This window comes from Mastigoproctus giganteus, chromosome 10 (genome assembly GCF_048544385.1).
Source record: "Mastigoproctus giganteus isolate SK-2022 chromosome 10, ASM4854438v1, whole genome shotgun sequence".
In the NCBI taxonomy this organism is placed as follows: Eukaryota; Metazoa; Arthropoda; class Arachnida; order Uropygi; family Thelyphonidae; genus Mastigoproctus; species Mastigoproctus giganteus.
This window is the reverse complement of record NC_143584.1, coordinates 54720383-54737880: the sequence shown is the minus strand read 5'-3', so window position 1 is coordinate 54737880 and position 17498 is coordinate 54720383. Positions and strand designations below refer to the sequence as shown.

Sequence of the window (17498 nt, the reverse complement as noted above, 5' to 3'; positions counted from 1 at the left end):
TTTTAATAATTATATTAGCAGTCACTGATTAATATGAACGCATTGGTATAAATTATACATATATATATTTTTTTTTTAATTTTAGAAATCACAAAACGAACTCATGGTTTCTCAAACAGTTGCAGAAATGTATATTCCTAGAATACTGGAAGAGAGAGATGCAGTCTGTATAAAAAGTGTTGCCTGCGGGGATGATTTTACTGTTTGTCTTACAGGTAAATTAAAGACAATATCTTTAATGTTTGAATAGTTGATCAAAATAAATATATAAATTTTTTTTTTTTTGACATAGTGGCTAGTGTATTTGTACAGAGGGTGAGGAGACTTTGCTCTTAATACCCACTTATATTTCTGAAAAGCTCTGTTAGTTCCCTTGAACTGGCAGCTGGTTATTTGCACTATTGATTGTTATTCCCAGTCAAACTGGTTCTGTGTGACTTTTATATCAAAATATGTTCTTGGTTTCTCTCACAGTTGAATCCCCTAATAAGACTATATCCTGTTAAACCAAAAGAGTTTGCTCATGAAGATTCATATCAAAGTTTGGAATTTGGAGAAGGGGGATTCCGTGGTATTGCCCCTTCACAATCAACAGAAACTATGCTAATGAATCTGAGAATTTCAAAATCTGCAAGGTGCATTTTTTAAATAAAAAAAAAAGTCTTTACTGGAAAAACTCTTGAGTCTGAAGTTGAATTTGTAGGAAAATTTTTGCTTCTCATTAATATGTATTCAACATTGTTTTTCCTTATGTTTCCAGTCTTCAAATGATCCATTATGATTGTTATAATTCAAAAATACAGGGGACCCCCACTTTACGATGTTAATCCGTTCCAGAGACAATATCATAATGTGAACCCAATAATACACTGATTTTTGGTAGTAGTAGTAGTGGCATGTGATGCAAGAAAGCAAATGTATGAGCTTATGCAGCATCAGCCAAAAAAAAAAAAAAAAAAAAAACACACCATTCCCTCCAAATGCCTGTCCAATTCCTCCTTAAATTTATTTAACCTATCAACTTCCACAACGACAGATGGAAGTTTGTTCCAGCAATTAACCACCCGCTGGCTAAAGGCAAATTTCTGCACATCTATTCTACATCTGTCTTTTCTTAATTTGAATTTATGCCCCCTTAGGTTCGTAATCTGAACAAGTGAAAGGATCCCATCAGAATTCAGCGTGCTCAACCCATTCAAGGCCTTATATACCTCAATCAGATCACTGCGCAGATGCCTAGTCTCCAGCCACTGCAATTTGCAGAACTTAAGCCTCTCTTGGTAAGAGGATCCCTTCATTCGCCTCACCAATCTTGTTGCCTTTCTTTGTACACGCTCAAGTAAATCTACATCCTTCCTAAAATGAGGCCTCCAGACCTGTACGCAGTACTCAAGGTGTGGCATGACCATTGCCTTATACAAAGGGATAATCACCTCCTTTTCCCTGCTGGCAAAATTCCTATATATCATTGACAAAACCCCATGACCTGCCCTGGCAGCCTGTCTGCATTGCTCAGAAAACTTCATATCTGACTGCACAATTAATCCCAGGTCTTTTTCATTTTCTACCACCTTAAGTGTAGTACCACACAGTTAGTACGTTTCTCTGGGATTACTTCTACCCATATGCAGTACTTTGCATTTGGCAAGGTTAAACTTCAGTTGCCACTTCTTAGCCCATCTGCCCAAATTATCTAGATCCTGTTGCAGTAGCACACTGCCATTACTGTCCTTAACAACCCAGCCAACTTTGTATCATCTGCAAACTTCGACATTAAGCCTGATATACCTTCATCAATATCATTGATAAATATACAAAACAACAGTGGACCTAACACTGAAACCTGTGGGACTCCACTAATAACATTAGTTCAAGAAGAGCAGCACCCATTGATTACCACCCTCTGTCTTCTCGCACCTAACCATCCTTTTATCCACTGTAGCAACTTACCCTTAATACCATTCTGCTCCAATTTGTACAATAGTCTTCCATGCGCAACAGTGTCAAAAGCTTTCCTGAAATCCAAATATATATCAAAATTATTTTTTGCATCCAGTTCCTTTGTAACCACATTATAATATCCTATCAAATTTGTCAGACAAGACTTTCCCTTAACAAACCCATGCTGTGTCTGAATTATTGCTGCAGTCTTGTCTAGATGATCCTGCAATGCATCTTTAACCAGCGACTCCATTATTTTATCCGGAACAGAAGTTAAACTAACTGGTCTGTAATTACTCGTGTCACCCTTCGATCCCCCTTTGTGAATTGGGGATACATTTGCACATCTCCAGTCCGTGGGAACCTCCCCTGAGTCCAAGGATGCTCTCATAATTATGGCTAAGGGTTTGCTTAGTTGCTTTGCCGCCTCCTTTAATATAACTGGATAGATCCCATCCACCCCAGGTGCTTTACTTACGTTTACTTCAACAATTTCTCTTCCACTTTGCTCTCAGTTATTACAAGATCATTAAGCACCCTGCTACAATTTGATAACCTTCTGCCATTTTCAAACCTTAATAATTCCTCATGTGTGAATGTAGATGCAAAATACTCATTCAGTTTGTTTGCTATCTGAGCAGGATCATCAACAGTCGAACCATCGATGTCAAGTGGACCAATCAGATTCATCCCCTACCTGTTAGAGTTTATATAAGTAAAGAAATCCTTGCTGTTTTTTTAGCATCTTTTGCCAAGGATTTCTCGTAATCTGCCTTCGCCTGCCGAACCTCCTTTGTGACCTGATTAAAGATTAACTTATATCTGCCCTAGGCTTCTGAGTCGCTTGATAATTTGTATGCATCCCATGCATTTTTCTTCTCTGTTACGAGTCTCATTAGTTCATTTGACAACCATTTAGGCCTAAACCTTGAACAATATTTCTTAATAGGTATGAAACTTTTAGTAGCTTACACGATTAATTCCTTGAATGCTTCCCACTTAGAATTTACTGTTGGTAACATCGTCAGTTGATCCCACTGTACAGAATTTAAAAACTGTCGGAGACCACTGTACTCGCCTTTACGGAAGCAAAAACCCTTTCCTTTACCCCTGATCTGCAAAAAGATCTAAACCTCCCAATCACTTCCTAATTCATTTCACAAATATACGTGGTCTCAATTCTAATCTCGGCGATGTCCATTTCCACTTCCAGTTTGCCAAACCCCATGTACTTTTTCTCACAGAATTTCAGTTATCGGTTGATTCAACTACTGCTCATCTCAGATGCCCAAATTATTTGCTGTATGATTCCTTTCGCCTCCAAGGTGGTATTTGTGCATATGTCCATTCTGATATTCCCTGTCAGAGACTTGGCAATTTGGAATCTCCTCTCTTTGATCTTCTATGGCTTAAAATCTCTCTACTTCATTGTGTCAAATTCATCTGTTGTCTCTACCGTTCTCCCAACTCCACTAATCACTTGGAGCTCTTTGCCTTCTGCTCTTTGTAACCTGACTTTCTCCAGTCCAACTTACCTAACAGTGAGGTAATTTCCCTTGGCAATTTTAATATTCATAACTCCAGCTGGCTTCCGTTTTCTAGTCACACAGACTCTGCGGGTCGAGATGCTGAGGCTTTTGCAATTACTAATGACCTAGCACAGATGGTTCATTTACCTACAAGAATACCGGACAATCCTAATCATACAGCCAATACGCTTGATCTTTTTCTCACAAACAACCCTTCTAAGTACACGGTCGAAGTGAGAGGTCCTTTAGGCACTTCAGATCACAACTTGGTGATTGTCTCTTCTCCAATGGAACCTTAATCTCATGGCTATTTCCAACCGCGTGTTGTTTGGCATTACAAGAATGCAAAATGGGATGACCTGCGAGACCTCTTTTCTTCATTTCCTTGGTCGGATTACTGTTTCAAAACTTCTGATGTCAATGTTTGCTCAGATCATGTCAGTGAAATTATTCTTGCAGGAATGAAATCCTTTATTCCACACTCCACTTTAAAATCTTGTCCTTTATCTAAACCTTGGTTTTCCAATAAATGTGCTAAGGCTGTTCAAGAGAAGAATGTTGCATATCGTAATTGGCCTCTTTCTAATTCTTCAGTTTCATTTTCTGCCTACACCAAAGCTCGCGACAATTGTAAAGCAGTTATTAATCACTCCAAACTAGAGTTTGAACAGGCTAGGAGTAGAAAACTTGCTTCTTGCCCTAATGGTAGCTGAGCATTCTGGTCTCTTGCCAAAGCTATTGGCCACAACTTTTGCCCATCTCTGCTCCCACGTCTGTCCAAACCAGATGGTTCTGTTGTCACTTCAGCCAAGGATAAAACTGACATGCTAGCATCCCATTTTTCTTCCAGTTCATGTATTAATGATCTTTGTAAAACACCTCCCATCATTCTCAACACGCTCCATTCAATGCCTCCTGTGGTCTTCCGTCAAAAGGATATCAGAAGGATTTTGATGAATCTTGATGCTAAGAAAGCTCCAGGTCCTGATGGTATTTCTCCACTTGTTCTCAAAACCTGTGCTCCTGAATTTACTCCTATTCTTTGCCGCCTTTTTTCACTTTCTTATTCCAAAGGTGTTTTTCCTTCTGCTTGGAAATTTGCTGATATCCAGCCAGTTCCTAAAAAGGGTGACAAATCCCTCCCATCCAATTATCGTCCCATTGCAATTACTTCCTCTTTCTAAAGTAATGGAGAAATCAATTAACCACCAACTCTTAAACTACCTAGAAACCTTCCGTCTGATCAACGATCACCAGTATGGATTCCGTCACTGTCGATCCACTGGTGATATTCCGGCTTATGTTACCCATTTATGGACTAATTCAATGGAAAGGTTTGGTGAAACACAAATAGTTGCTCCTGACATCTCAAAGGCTTTTGATCGTGTTTGGCATAAAGGTCTTCTAAACAAGCTTCCATCTTATGGTTTGCCAACTGTTTTTAGTAATTGGTTATCCAGTTTTCTCTCTGATTGCTCACTGAGGGTGATGGTAGATGGCTCTCTGTCTTCTGACTTCTCCACTAATGCCGGTGTCCCCCAAGGTTCAGTTCTTTCCCCACTCTTTTCCTCTTGTATATTAATGATCTTCTTCCATTGACTGGAAATCCTATCCATAGTTTTGCCGATGATAGCACATTGCATTCCACTTTCCATTTTGAAAAACCTTGTCCTGCTCAATCAGCTTCAACTTCTCGAAAATCTGCTACCAATTCCTTAAATGCCAATCTTCAGGTAATTCTCCAGTGGGGCAAAGACAACTTAGTTGATTTCAACCCTTCTAAAACTCAGTCTTGTCTTATATCTCACAAAAAGATTTCTTTGAACCCTGACTTCTAATCTCTCTTGTCACAAGCACATTACAAATATTGCTTCCTCTGCATCTAAAAAACTTGGTTTTCTCTTTCGCTCTCGGCGTTACTTTTCTTCCAAACAGCTGTTCACTCTGTATAAATCGCAGATCCACCCTGCCATGGAATATTGTTCCCACATCTGGGGTGGTGCTCCCAAAACCTCTCTCAGGCTTCTTGATTCCATTCAGAAGAGGGCAGTTAGGTTAATTAATGATTCATCTCTAACAGTCTCTCTCCACTCGCTTTCTCATAGACGTACTGTTTCTGCTGCATGCCTCTTCTACAGATACTTCCATGGGCACTGTTCTTCTGAATTGGCTTTATAATTCCCGCTCTCTCTTTCAAAACAGTCCGAACACGTGCCGCCACCAGCCAACATCCATTTACTGTCCAACTTCAAACCTACAGAACCAACTTTTCATCTTTCTCATTTATTCATTCAACTGCCGTTTTCTGGAACAACCTTCCTTCGTACATATTTCCTGAAAATTAAAATCTACAGAAGTTCAAGTCCAATGTCAACAAATATCTTCTTTCATGTTCTCAACCTCCAACCCAAGCACAGTACTAAGTACTATAGGTTCTAATACCTCTCGTGTTTGGGTTTCACATAAAAAAAAAAAAAAAAAAAAAAGTCATTCTAAGACCTTGGAAGTTGAAATTTTCACTGTATAACTAAGCTATTTATCTCTCTAAAAGGTGATTTTTATAATGAAAATTGCACATATTGATTAAAAAATTTATTAAAACTAATATACTGATTAAAGCACAACACAAAAAATCAGTTCAACTAAAGGCGGAAAATACAAAACACATGGCTAGCACGTTTAAAAACACTGCTATTGGCTGAGAGGAAAGGCCACGTGGTCAGTCCGAGAAAATCGTAAGCCCATCATAAAGCGAAATAAATAGGTGCAGGGCAACACAATCACTAGTTAGTAGAAATCAGCCGCTTTATGGAATGAGATTTCACAAAACCAATTCAAATCATTAAATTGCATTACACTTTTATCGCTATCATAAGTTTGGTTATAAGAATGAATTTTAAATACCTTTGTGATATTTTATTAAAGCACATTTCTGGAGGTCACTGCCATTGACCACATGGGCTCACATCTGGTGAGTATGGGCTTGGCAAACCCAGGGTCCTGAGCTGAATATCATCATTCTTCTCTTTCTTGGTGATTCCCGTCTACTTCTGACTCTCTCTCTCTCTCTCTCTCTCTCTCTCTCTCTCTCTCTCTCTCTCTCTCTCTCTCTCTCTCTCTCTCTCTCTCTCTCTCTCAGGGTAATACAGAATTTTTTTTTTTTTTTTTTTGGCTGGTGCAGCATAAGCCTCAGGCTTCCTTGCGCCTTAAGGCTGCTAATAATAATAATAATAATAAAACAATAAAAACAATTTGCAGTTTCTGGTTTATTGGGCTTTTCTGTTAGTTCAATCTATTTATAAATTAGTAGTAAACTCGATCTTATCGCATTTGTGATAATACCAATAGCTGGAATTTTGTGAGTTTTTATGTTGTTATGGTGAAATGTGTTTCCCCTCTGAAATCTTATCATATAAAAAACATAAATAAATTTTCAGACCCTTCTCTTCATTCCTTTTTTTTAAGCTTCTTATTACGTATCTCACTTGTGCATATTGTGTTAGTTGCAATTTGTATGTGCTGTGTTCTTTGTTATTCATTGCTTATCTTTTTAGTGTTTTAAATTTTACAACCAAAAAAAAAATTAGTGAACAGAAATATCAATTAGTTAGTATGTACATATGATAGTATTAATTAAGCTATCTGCGTAAGCATAAATTTATTTTTATTTTGTTGCAGAAATGTATAACAAGTGGAGAAATACCATCAGGACCTGGAGCTTTCTTAGCATCAAGATTCATCAAAATTCTTCTGACATCCTTTTGATGGAAGACCACAGGAGGCATTGAATGGGGTGTGCTGGGAATGGTGGGAGGTATTTTACCAAGATCATTAATACATGAGTTGGAAGAAAAATGGGATGCTAGCAGGTCAGCTCTATCTTTGGCTAAAGTGACAATAGAACCATCTGGTTTTGACGGAGGTAGGAGCAGAGATGGGCAAAAGTTGCAGCCAATAGCTTTGGCAAGAGACCAGAATGTTCGGCTACCATTAGGGCAAGAAGCAAGTTTTCTACTCTTAGCCTGTTCAAAATCTAGTTTGGACTGATTAGTAACTGCTTTACAATTTTGCGAGCTTCATTCTTCTCTTTCTTAGTGATTCCCTTCTACTTCTGACTCTTGTTCTCTCTCTCTCTCTCTCTCTCTCTCTCTCTCTCTCTCTCTCTCTCTCTCTCTCAGGGTAATTCAGAAGTTTGGCTGGTGCAGCATAAGCCGCAGGCTTCCTTGCACCATATAGCTAATAATAATAATATTGACCAGCTGGTTCTGTGTGACTGGAAAAGTCAGCTGGAGTTGTGAACATTAAAATCGCCAAGGAAAATTACATCACTGTTAGGAAAGTTGGACTGGAGAAAGTCAAGTTAAAAAGAGAGGAAGTCAGAGTTCCAAGTGATTAGTGGAGTTGGGAGAACGGTAGAGACAACAGATGAATTTGACAGAATGAGGTAGAGAGATTTTAAGCCAGCGAAGATTAAAAAGAGGAGAATCCAAATTACCAAGTCTCTGACAGGGAATATTGGAACAGATATATGCACAAGTACCACCTTTGCGGCGAAAGGAATCATACAGCAAATAATTTGGGCAACCGAGATGAGTAGTGCTTGAATCAACCGATAACTGAGATTCTGTCAGCAGAAGTACGTGGGGTTTGGCAGACTGTATGTGGACATCATTGAGATTAGAACTAGGACCACGTATATTTGTGAAATGAACTAGGATATGTTTGGAAAGTTAGATATTTTCATAGAGAAGTTTGCTCTATTAATTTGACAATTCATGGTGCATTGAATAGTAAGAAAAAGTGGGTGGGGGGACATGCTGTATGAAGTAATGAAATTTTTGGATATGATGTACACATGACGTGGCTTCAACAATGCCCCTGCATATATACTACTTGGACTCCCTCCAGTCATTATCTGGCAGTTTAGAGGCAGCAAGATTATACACTAGCTGATCCGGAAGCCTCCCAGAGAGTTACCAGTAGGTTTGGTAACTTGAGTTGATATAGCGGCCGGCCTGCAAACACTGTTTTAGAGCTGTACCCTCAAAATGTAAGGAAGTTTGGATCTTGCATAGTGTTCATTATAACCTCAAAAGACATCAATCATACTAAATATCAGTACAAACGATAATCGTATTTAGTAGTCATGGGCTTGAGCCCCGTTCCAGTCAGAGAGCGTGTGCTACTACACTCCAGCTCCTGACCACTAGGCTATGTACTTTGTGTTGTTCATACATCATCCTGATATACTGGTTTGAGTTATTTGTTTATCTGGAAGAGTCCAGTAGACTATGAAAACAGGGTGTCCAGATAATATTTTTCAGAGGATAGTGTATACTTAATTTCAGTAAAGTCTTTGATACTGTCCCATGTTTCTTCTTGATACCACATTACTGGAGCAATGTGGTATCAGGAAGAAATACTACTATGGATAAAGGATTTTGGAAGAAGACAAAGGAGAGTTATAAATGGCAACTGCTCTTATGGACTAATGTTACAAGTGGAATCCAATGTGGTTCTGTTTGGTCCCTTAAAGTTTTTAATATTGATTAATGTAGGTACTTTAAGTTTGATGTCTAAGTTTTCTGATGATTCCAATGTGGGTAGAGTAGTTAATGACATGAATCAGAAGATGCTAGTTCAAGATGGGTTCTGTCAGTGATATTTAGGAACTTTGCTAAGAAGAATAATAGTTAATTATTCCAGTGTATATAATATTTTAATATAGTAAACTTATATTTTAATGATATTAGCATACCAATTTCATTTGATTCATTAATTTGCTATGTAATTTAAATTTACTTATTCTTTAGATCATGGAATGTTGTTGACCTTTGGTAGAGGAACTTCTGGTTGTCTGGGACATGGTAATTATCAAGATGTTACTACAGTATGTATGAGCATTCCATATGCACTTCAAAAATTATTTCATAAGATTAATTACCTGAATTTTTTCTGCGTAATATATATCAACATAAAATAAATATGGTTATACAAGTGAACACAAAGAAGTGGATATATAAATTCAGTTGCATTGAATTTATATATCCACATCTTCAGACAAGGCTTGATTAAATGTCGTAAATGTAGAATAATGTTCTTAATAATGTAAAAATATGCACTTGAGTCATCTTTTATCACTTCATTCTTTGAATACAAACAAGCTGTGATCTAGCAATGATATGTCTCATCAGCCTTGTCTGAACCTGTGTAAGATGAACAGTGCCATAAGACAACAGAGAAAACTGTATCATTATTAGAGTTGATATAACACCCGGATATATGATATGCAATATGTTAAAAGTTTAATGGCCTCATTAATGTATGAAAAACCAATTGGACCATTCTCTACTGTTTACGATTTTAAGCTAAGTTTCAATCTAACAAGCAAACTAAAAATTTTTCTCCTTTCTTTGTGTTGCAGATCATCATCAGCCATTTTAATCCAGAAATTTCCAGTTCCTTCTGTATTGTGCAATGGCCATCCATTTACTACCCACAAACTTGGGAATTTCATCTGTCCATCTCCGTTGTTGTCTTCCAGGTTTTCTTATAGCTGCTGTTGGTTACCATTCTGTTATTTTCTTAGTCTATCTGTCATCATGTCTTTGAGCTATGTGCCCTGCCCAAGACCATTTTAGTTCTTTAGTTTTTATAAGGATGTCCTTTACTTGAGTTTGCTGCCTAATCCATGTGTTTCTCTTCTTATCCAGCAGTCTGATTCCTAATATAATTCATTCCATTCTTCGCTGTGTAGTTCTCAGCTTTCACTTCCATAGGTCATGGTGGGGAGTATACATTGGTTCATTATTTTACATTTCAGACAAATTGGGATATTGCACCTCAGCATATGACTATATTTCCTGAATGCTATCTATCCAAAATTTATTCTTTTCTTGACTTCCATCCATTTATCGTTATTACAGCTAATGACTTGTTCCAGATAAGTATATGAATCCACTTTTTCAATTACTGCCCCTTCAATGATTATATTCCTTTCTGTGGCATACTTGTCATTCATTACTTTTGTTTTAGCCATATTCATCTTTAGTCCGAAATCCTTACTTACTAACTCTGCATAACTGGTAAAGATTTTCCTCTAATTCTTTGGGATCATGGCTTATGATCACAATGTCATCTGCAAATCGTAGATTGTTTAGGTACTCTCCGTTCACATTGACTCCTTTCTGCAACCAGTCTCATCTGTCGAACTCCTTTCTCAATTTTAAATTTGCTACCGTCTTTGTCTAGTCTAATAAAGGAGGTAGCATTCTCATATATTTTATGGGGTATAATGTATAGGGTATCAATGCCTTGTCTTTCCAGTGTCTGAAACATTGCCTTATGCTGTATGGAGTCAAATGCCTTTTCATAATCCACAAATGCCAGGCATAATGGTGTTTTATATTCATTTGCTTTCTCCATTAGCTGTGATATTATGTGAAGGTGATCCATAGTTGAGAATCCTGTCCTAAAGTCAGCTTGCTCTTTTGGTTGATTCTCATCAAGTATTCTTTCTAATCTCTTAGTAATGACCCTTGTGAACAACTTATAGATGTGGGATAACGAGTTAATTGGTCTATAATTTCCAATTTCTGATTAATCTCCTTTCTTATGCAGCAAAGCTATGATTGCATTATTCCAATCCTTAGGTGTGACACCTAAGGATTGGAATAATTTAACAACTCTACAGTAACTTCATCTTCCCTCAGGGCTTTCTGATTCTTCATTTTCTTCAATGCATGTTCTACCTCATCAGGAAGGATATCGGGTATGTTGTATGTGTTACTAATTTGTGATCCACCTTCCCACTGCTGGCATCATTCCCTTGCTCCTTGTATAATTCTCTATAGTAATCTTCTGCTATTTGAATTATGCCTTCTCTGCTATTTATAAGTATACCCTCGCTACTCTTCAGTTTCAGTATCATTTGTCTTTCTGTATTACCACTCATGGTTGCTGATTTAAATCGTTTCTTTTCCTTTAATGCTTGTTCTACTTTTCTTGTGTAATATCTTCTTATGTCCTCTCTGAATCTCTTTTTAATGGCTTTGCATAACTCAGTATACTCAATTTTATCCTTGTCAGTGTTTATCTTGCTCTTCATTTGTTGTCTTCGGTTCATCACGAGAAGTTTTTTGACTAATTTTTTCTTCTTTGGATTTCTTTTTACCTATAAGTTTCTTGTGCTTTATCACTTTCAGAAAGCTGTAGTATTCCTCATCGCTATCTTGGTCCTGAACAGTCTACAGAAGCTCAAACTTGTTCTTAAGCTCCAGTACATACTGCTTTTTCTCCTCTGCTGTTATCTCAAACACCTTCGTAATATTTACTCGAGTCAGTTTTTTTCCTTTCTTTTCTTACATCCATATCAAGTGTGCATCATATCTTGCATCTGTATGAGGTGTGCCACAGATAAGAAAAAAGTTAATGGTGAAATTTTAACATGATATTAGTCAGAACTTCAATGATGTTAACACTTTCACAGCTGCCTACAATTACTTTATTTCCACACTGTGTAGAAAAGTCTCGAGGTGACTCTCATCTAGATGGGGAAGGGAGGATAGGGAATTTTTAGTTTTTTTTCTCTCTATGGCCAAGTTAGTTGATCGTGGTAGAGGATTTCTGGATGATAAGCAAATTATCAAGCAAATATTTGCTAAACAAACTTTGGGTTAAGTGATTTTGCTTCTAGTTGAAACCATTTTCAGGTGAAACCATTTTCATTCAGCAATCCAGGTGAAATTAGTTCTTCTCAAATAGTTTATCATCCATATAGATAAAAACCCATCATGATACATACTGTCCAGTCAAAACATTATTACCACCTTTGTTTTAGCAATTGGCTGTTTCTCCCCAACTGGTAGCACATGTGTTGCAGTGAGAACTAGTAAATGTGATACTGCAGGTTTGTTGCATGTGGTCCTTACGAAGGACATGATCTGATGGACTTAAAAAAAAATGGGATGATCATCTGGTAATGGTTGAAGGGACGGCAGTATTATAGAAACTACAAATCTTGTGGGCTGTTTGTGGAGTGCTGTAGTTAAGGTGTTCCAAGAGTGGATGGAGAGTAGACATAGCAGTCACCAGGCCAGTGGCAGGTGCTCATGCCTCATCAATGGTTGTGGTGCAAGCTGATAGATGGAAAACAGTGGAATGGCTGACCACAAACATTAACCAAGGGGCAACCATGGTATTGCCAAGACATACTCCTTCATAAGGACCATCAGAGTAGGTACCCAGTCAAGGTACCTATGCTTATGGCCACCCATCACTAATGACACTTAAAGGGGCATCTGAATGGCATTATTGCACAGTTGCTGACTGGAAAAAAAGTTTTCTTTTCTGATGAATCACATTTCTGCTATGCCATGTGGACAATAGATAGAGGGGTATGGTTGATAAGCTGTGGCGAGGAATCACTCAGATGGTTCAACAGAAACAGGTGGTGGCAGTGGCAGGGAGATGTTTTCCTGGGAATCTCTTGAAACCCTCATACCCCAATTGTACTTTGAATGTTAAAGAACTACCTGTCCATTGGCTGATCAGGTACTCCTCTTCTTGGTGACTTTCTGCCCAGATGGCACAGGTGTATTACAGCAGGATAATGCACCGGTATTGTTCAAGAGTAGTTTGACAAACATGAAAGTGATTCTCAGGTGCTACTTTTGCTGCCAAATTTACTAGATGTGAATCCCACCTCTGGGATTACATGAATCAAGAGATTTGGCATTTAGATCCTCCACTGCTGATCTACAGGGTGCAATATAATATTACATATGTCCTGCAATGTTCAGAGGCTTTATAGAGTCTGTACTTTACTGTGTGGCAGCAGTAGGAGGAACAGGAGGACATACTTACTATTACGTCATAATGTTTTGACTGGACGTGTACACAAGCATCAAGCAGTGGTAAACATGTTAACATCTGAAAAAAAAATCAAGTTTAATTTTTAAGTAAAAAAAAAAATGGTATATACAATTTTTTAGTAAAAGTATTTTTATTTTTCAAAATAGCAACATTCAGGGTCAACAGATAAGCAGGTTTCATTTTTATGATTTAATAGTTAGTAATTTTCTTTTTGCACATGCTTCCAAAATCATTGGAAGTATGTGCCACCAATGTCTGTCTCTGTTTGCATAAATTGCATTGCACTTAACCAGATGAAACTTGGGGTTTAACATCTGTATCTAGTTGCCCCCCTCCCTATTCAGAACAGTATGCACCAATTTTTTTTTTATCTTTTTTTTTTTTGACATTACAGTTAAGATACCATTCAAATGGAGGATATTATAACCAATTTTATTTGTGAAGTATAACTTTACAATGTGGTATTTCTTCTTTTTATGGGGTAACATGACTTGACTTGAAGTGTAACAGAAACCATGGTGTACTGAGCCTCATTATTTTCTTTGGGCACTGTTCATCTCAAATGTAATTCTACATTCTCTGTGACTGTATAGTGGTTTCGGCATTTGCTGTGCATTTGGACTGGGTTCAGTTCCTCTAAGTTCGATTGGAGAAATTTTATAATGTAGGCTGTAGTTAGTTGATCTCAAGTGGACAGAATTTGGTTCCCATGAGTTATTTCAGTTTTCTCAGCCTACAGAACATGCACATCAGCCCATGAACACACTTGTACAGACATAATAATACACAATGGTTTAATATGTCATATAAGTCTTGATCTATATTAATCTGCCTAAAACCTAGCAACAGCAATTAATTACACCTGGATTTTTTAAACTAGTCTGAAATCATGCATGAACTAAGTGGCATCTTCATTTATCCCAATTTCTTGAACAACCTTCCTTATGTATTTTCTAAAATTTGGCTCTTACAGAAATTCAAGTTGCTGGACTTATCAGCAAGTTATTCTGTCATCCCAACCACCAACCCTTTCAGTGTACTATCATATGTCCTGATATTATTATTATTATTAGCCATATAGTACAAAGAAGCCTGAGACTTTGCTACATCAGCCAAAAAAAAAAAAAAAAAAAAATTCTGAGTTAGCCTGAGAGAGAGAACAAGAGTCAGAAGTTGAAGGGAATCGCCGATGACAAGAAGAATGATGATATCCAGCTCAGGACCCTAGGTGTGGCAAGCCATACTCACCAGATGTAAGCTCCTGGGGTTAATATAATAGTGTCAAATTTTGTTGGGGGGGGGGGAGATTTTTGGTTACAAGTGTAACCCCCACCCCGCAAACATACATGTACACAAAATTGTTACACTCGTGAGAATGACATAATTTGATTTATATGTAAACCTGTTCTTACAAAGCATTATAAGAATTGTTGGAAGTTCCCACCATTCTGTGCTAAACAAATTGTTCATTGAATTTATTTTTTAAACTATATCTGCCTCTATAACACCAGATGGGAGTTTGTTCCAACGATCAGCCTCCTGCTAGTTTAAGGCAAATTTCCACACATCTACTCTGCAACCTTCTCTGACACCTGCAAGCAGATCTCCTTGCAGGTGTCTAGTCTTCAGTTGCTGTAGTTTTCAGAACTTAAGCCTTTCCTGGTAAGAGTAACCCTTTGTTCCTCTCACAAATCTTGTTGTCTTATCTGCATCGATTCCAGCAGAAACATGTCTTTCCTAAAATGACGCTTCCAGTCCTGTATCTACTATTCAATATGTGGCCTAAACATTACCTTATACAGTGGGATAATCACCTCCTTATTCCTGCTGGCAAAATTCCTCTATATCATTGACAAAACCCCATGAGCTGTCCTGGCAGCCTGTCTGCATTACTCAGAGAACCTATCTGATTGCACAATTACCCCTAGGTTTTTTCCATTCTTCTTTACCCTAAAAGGTACCACACAGTTAGTACTGCTGATAATCAGATGAAGATTATTGCTTTCTCTTGTTGCCTCTGTAACATGCTGGTGTAGGAATCAATCATTCAGTAAATCCACAAATGTCTTGCTACTGTGTGACTGACCAACCCCAGTCAATATCTAGAAAGTTAAAGGCTCTCAATTATAAGACGTCCTGATTTTCTGCTCACTCTGTATATCTGTACAGTTCGTTATGCTCATCATTAGGCCTATAACAATGTTTTCCCAATGCTTATGTCACACCATGACTGACTCAGCATTGCACTGGCCACCTATGTCCACTGGATGCACTATCCTTAGATTTTTGTGCTTTTTAACTAAGAGCATACAACCCTCCCCCATCCTGTCTGTCCTTTCTGATATTCCCACAATGTCTGTATTTGATAACTTGATATGGATAAAGAATCTTATAATTCAAGGTAAAGAAATCTTCCATAATTTCTCTTTTCATGGCTGCAGTATTAAATTTGTGTTGTAAAACAGTTTTGGAAGTGCTTTAGTTCAATTTCATTAGTGAATTTATCACTGCTCATTGATTTTGTTACTGTTAGTATCTTTGTTGCTATAATTTTTATTTTATTTGCAGTTTATGTAGGTTCACCTGTATAAGCTTGCTTCCCTTCCTTTGCCATTACTAATACTAATATGAGTATAGGCCATATACTCCAGTTCCCTGGCATGCGTGTGAGGGTACCAAATGAAATATTTGTTATATATACACACACACACACACACACACATATATATATCCAAGTATGTAAAAAGCAAATAGGATAGTTAATTTATATCTATTTTATAATATTATTTCTAATATATAATATTAATTTGTCACAGATCCGATTAATGCCATCAAAAACGATTAAACATTATATCCGTCTGTATATTATTTGAGTTAAGTTATAATGTATAACATGAAATGAAAGCTAGTAAGATAGCTTCTCAAGAAAAACCAAAAACCTATACGGGTGCCCAAAGTAACCTGGAAAAAAATATATATATATGCCAAAAATAATATAAAATAAGCAATACAAATGTACAATTAAAATGTTAATTATAGACGAACAGATACATTGAAAGGGACTTTTTCGAGGGCTAAACCTTTCAATGTATCAACCATAATTAACGAGCTATCCATTTCTGTAGTCATCGTCCAGCATAACTTGTCCGAATGATGGTAAAAATTAATGAGATAGAGAGCCATAAATAATATATAAATTATATATTATTTAACAAAGGTATTTACGTTGATAAATTCCAATTTAGCAGTAAACTGGCAAGATGACTGTTAGCCTGACGGATAGTCAAAATTTAAATTAGAGAAGGAGATACATCTATTTTTAGGCTTATGTGTGTAGTTTATAATATATTCAGTCTAAGCGATTGCCAAGTAAAGTAGAAGCTTGTGCTAACTAAGGCGAACGGAAAAATAAAAGTATAGATATAGTACCTCAATCCCCCTCGAATACTCTAATAGTTCATGAGGTATGAAAAATAGGGATAAAAAAAGGCAAAGTTAAAAAAGAATAGAAAAAGTTAAATCATAAATTAACTTTGGATACAACCGGGAGCGTAAATTCCCAATCCTTATAGTAAGGGATCCTGGTTATGGCAAGCAATGTAAAGACAATTAGAATGCGTTAAAATTACGTTGAATATATAAATGCTTACCACAGTATGGCCAAAGTACTAAAAACCGCGTGAATCGGCACGTGTAGAATATATACACCTACTGACCGAAGCCCCCCCCTAGGAAAAGTAGTTAATATCGTTGAACTCTATATTTAGTATTAATATATGCAGCGCCCTCTGCAGTTTTTATATGCTGCATAATGATATACATGGAAAATGCCCACAAATAGATATCTCTCGAAGTAGTTGTAGATGTTAACAGAATAAGTTCCTACCCATAGAGCAAATATAGGTACGACGTTTTTAATGCATGTAAGCTATATAAAACTTACTCTATGTGCAGTGCCTACTATTTACATACATACATGTCCAACAAAAGCTACGTAAGCCAAAGTAACTACCACGAAAACAACCCACAACGGCTATGCTGTATCAGTGCCGGTTTAAGACTTTATCCGTAATATATTGTGTGTTAAGGTTATAGTGCCCTTTGTTATTAGCTATCAATATGGCCTTATAAAGATATCGTGCAATTATGTAGTGT

At 37.1% G+C, this 17498-nt stretch overlaps 1 protein-coding gene across 2 annotated transcripts in view; it reads left to right on the top strand.

Moving 5' to 3' along the window:
- The window catches only part of LOC150079036 (serine/threonine-protein kinase Nek8-like), a 266092-nt gene that overhangs the window by 166155 nt on the left and 82439 nt on the right, over positions 1-17498 (top strand). For both annotated transcript variants that reach the window (XM_090384054.1, XM_090384055.1), the window contains exons 10-11: positions 86-215; positions 9284-9360. In XM_090384054.1, the coding sequence (XP_090240180.1) occupies positions 86-215; positions 9284-9360 (207 nt within the window). The remainder of the gene's footprint in view (positions 1-85; positions 216-9283; positions 9361-17498) is intronic.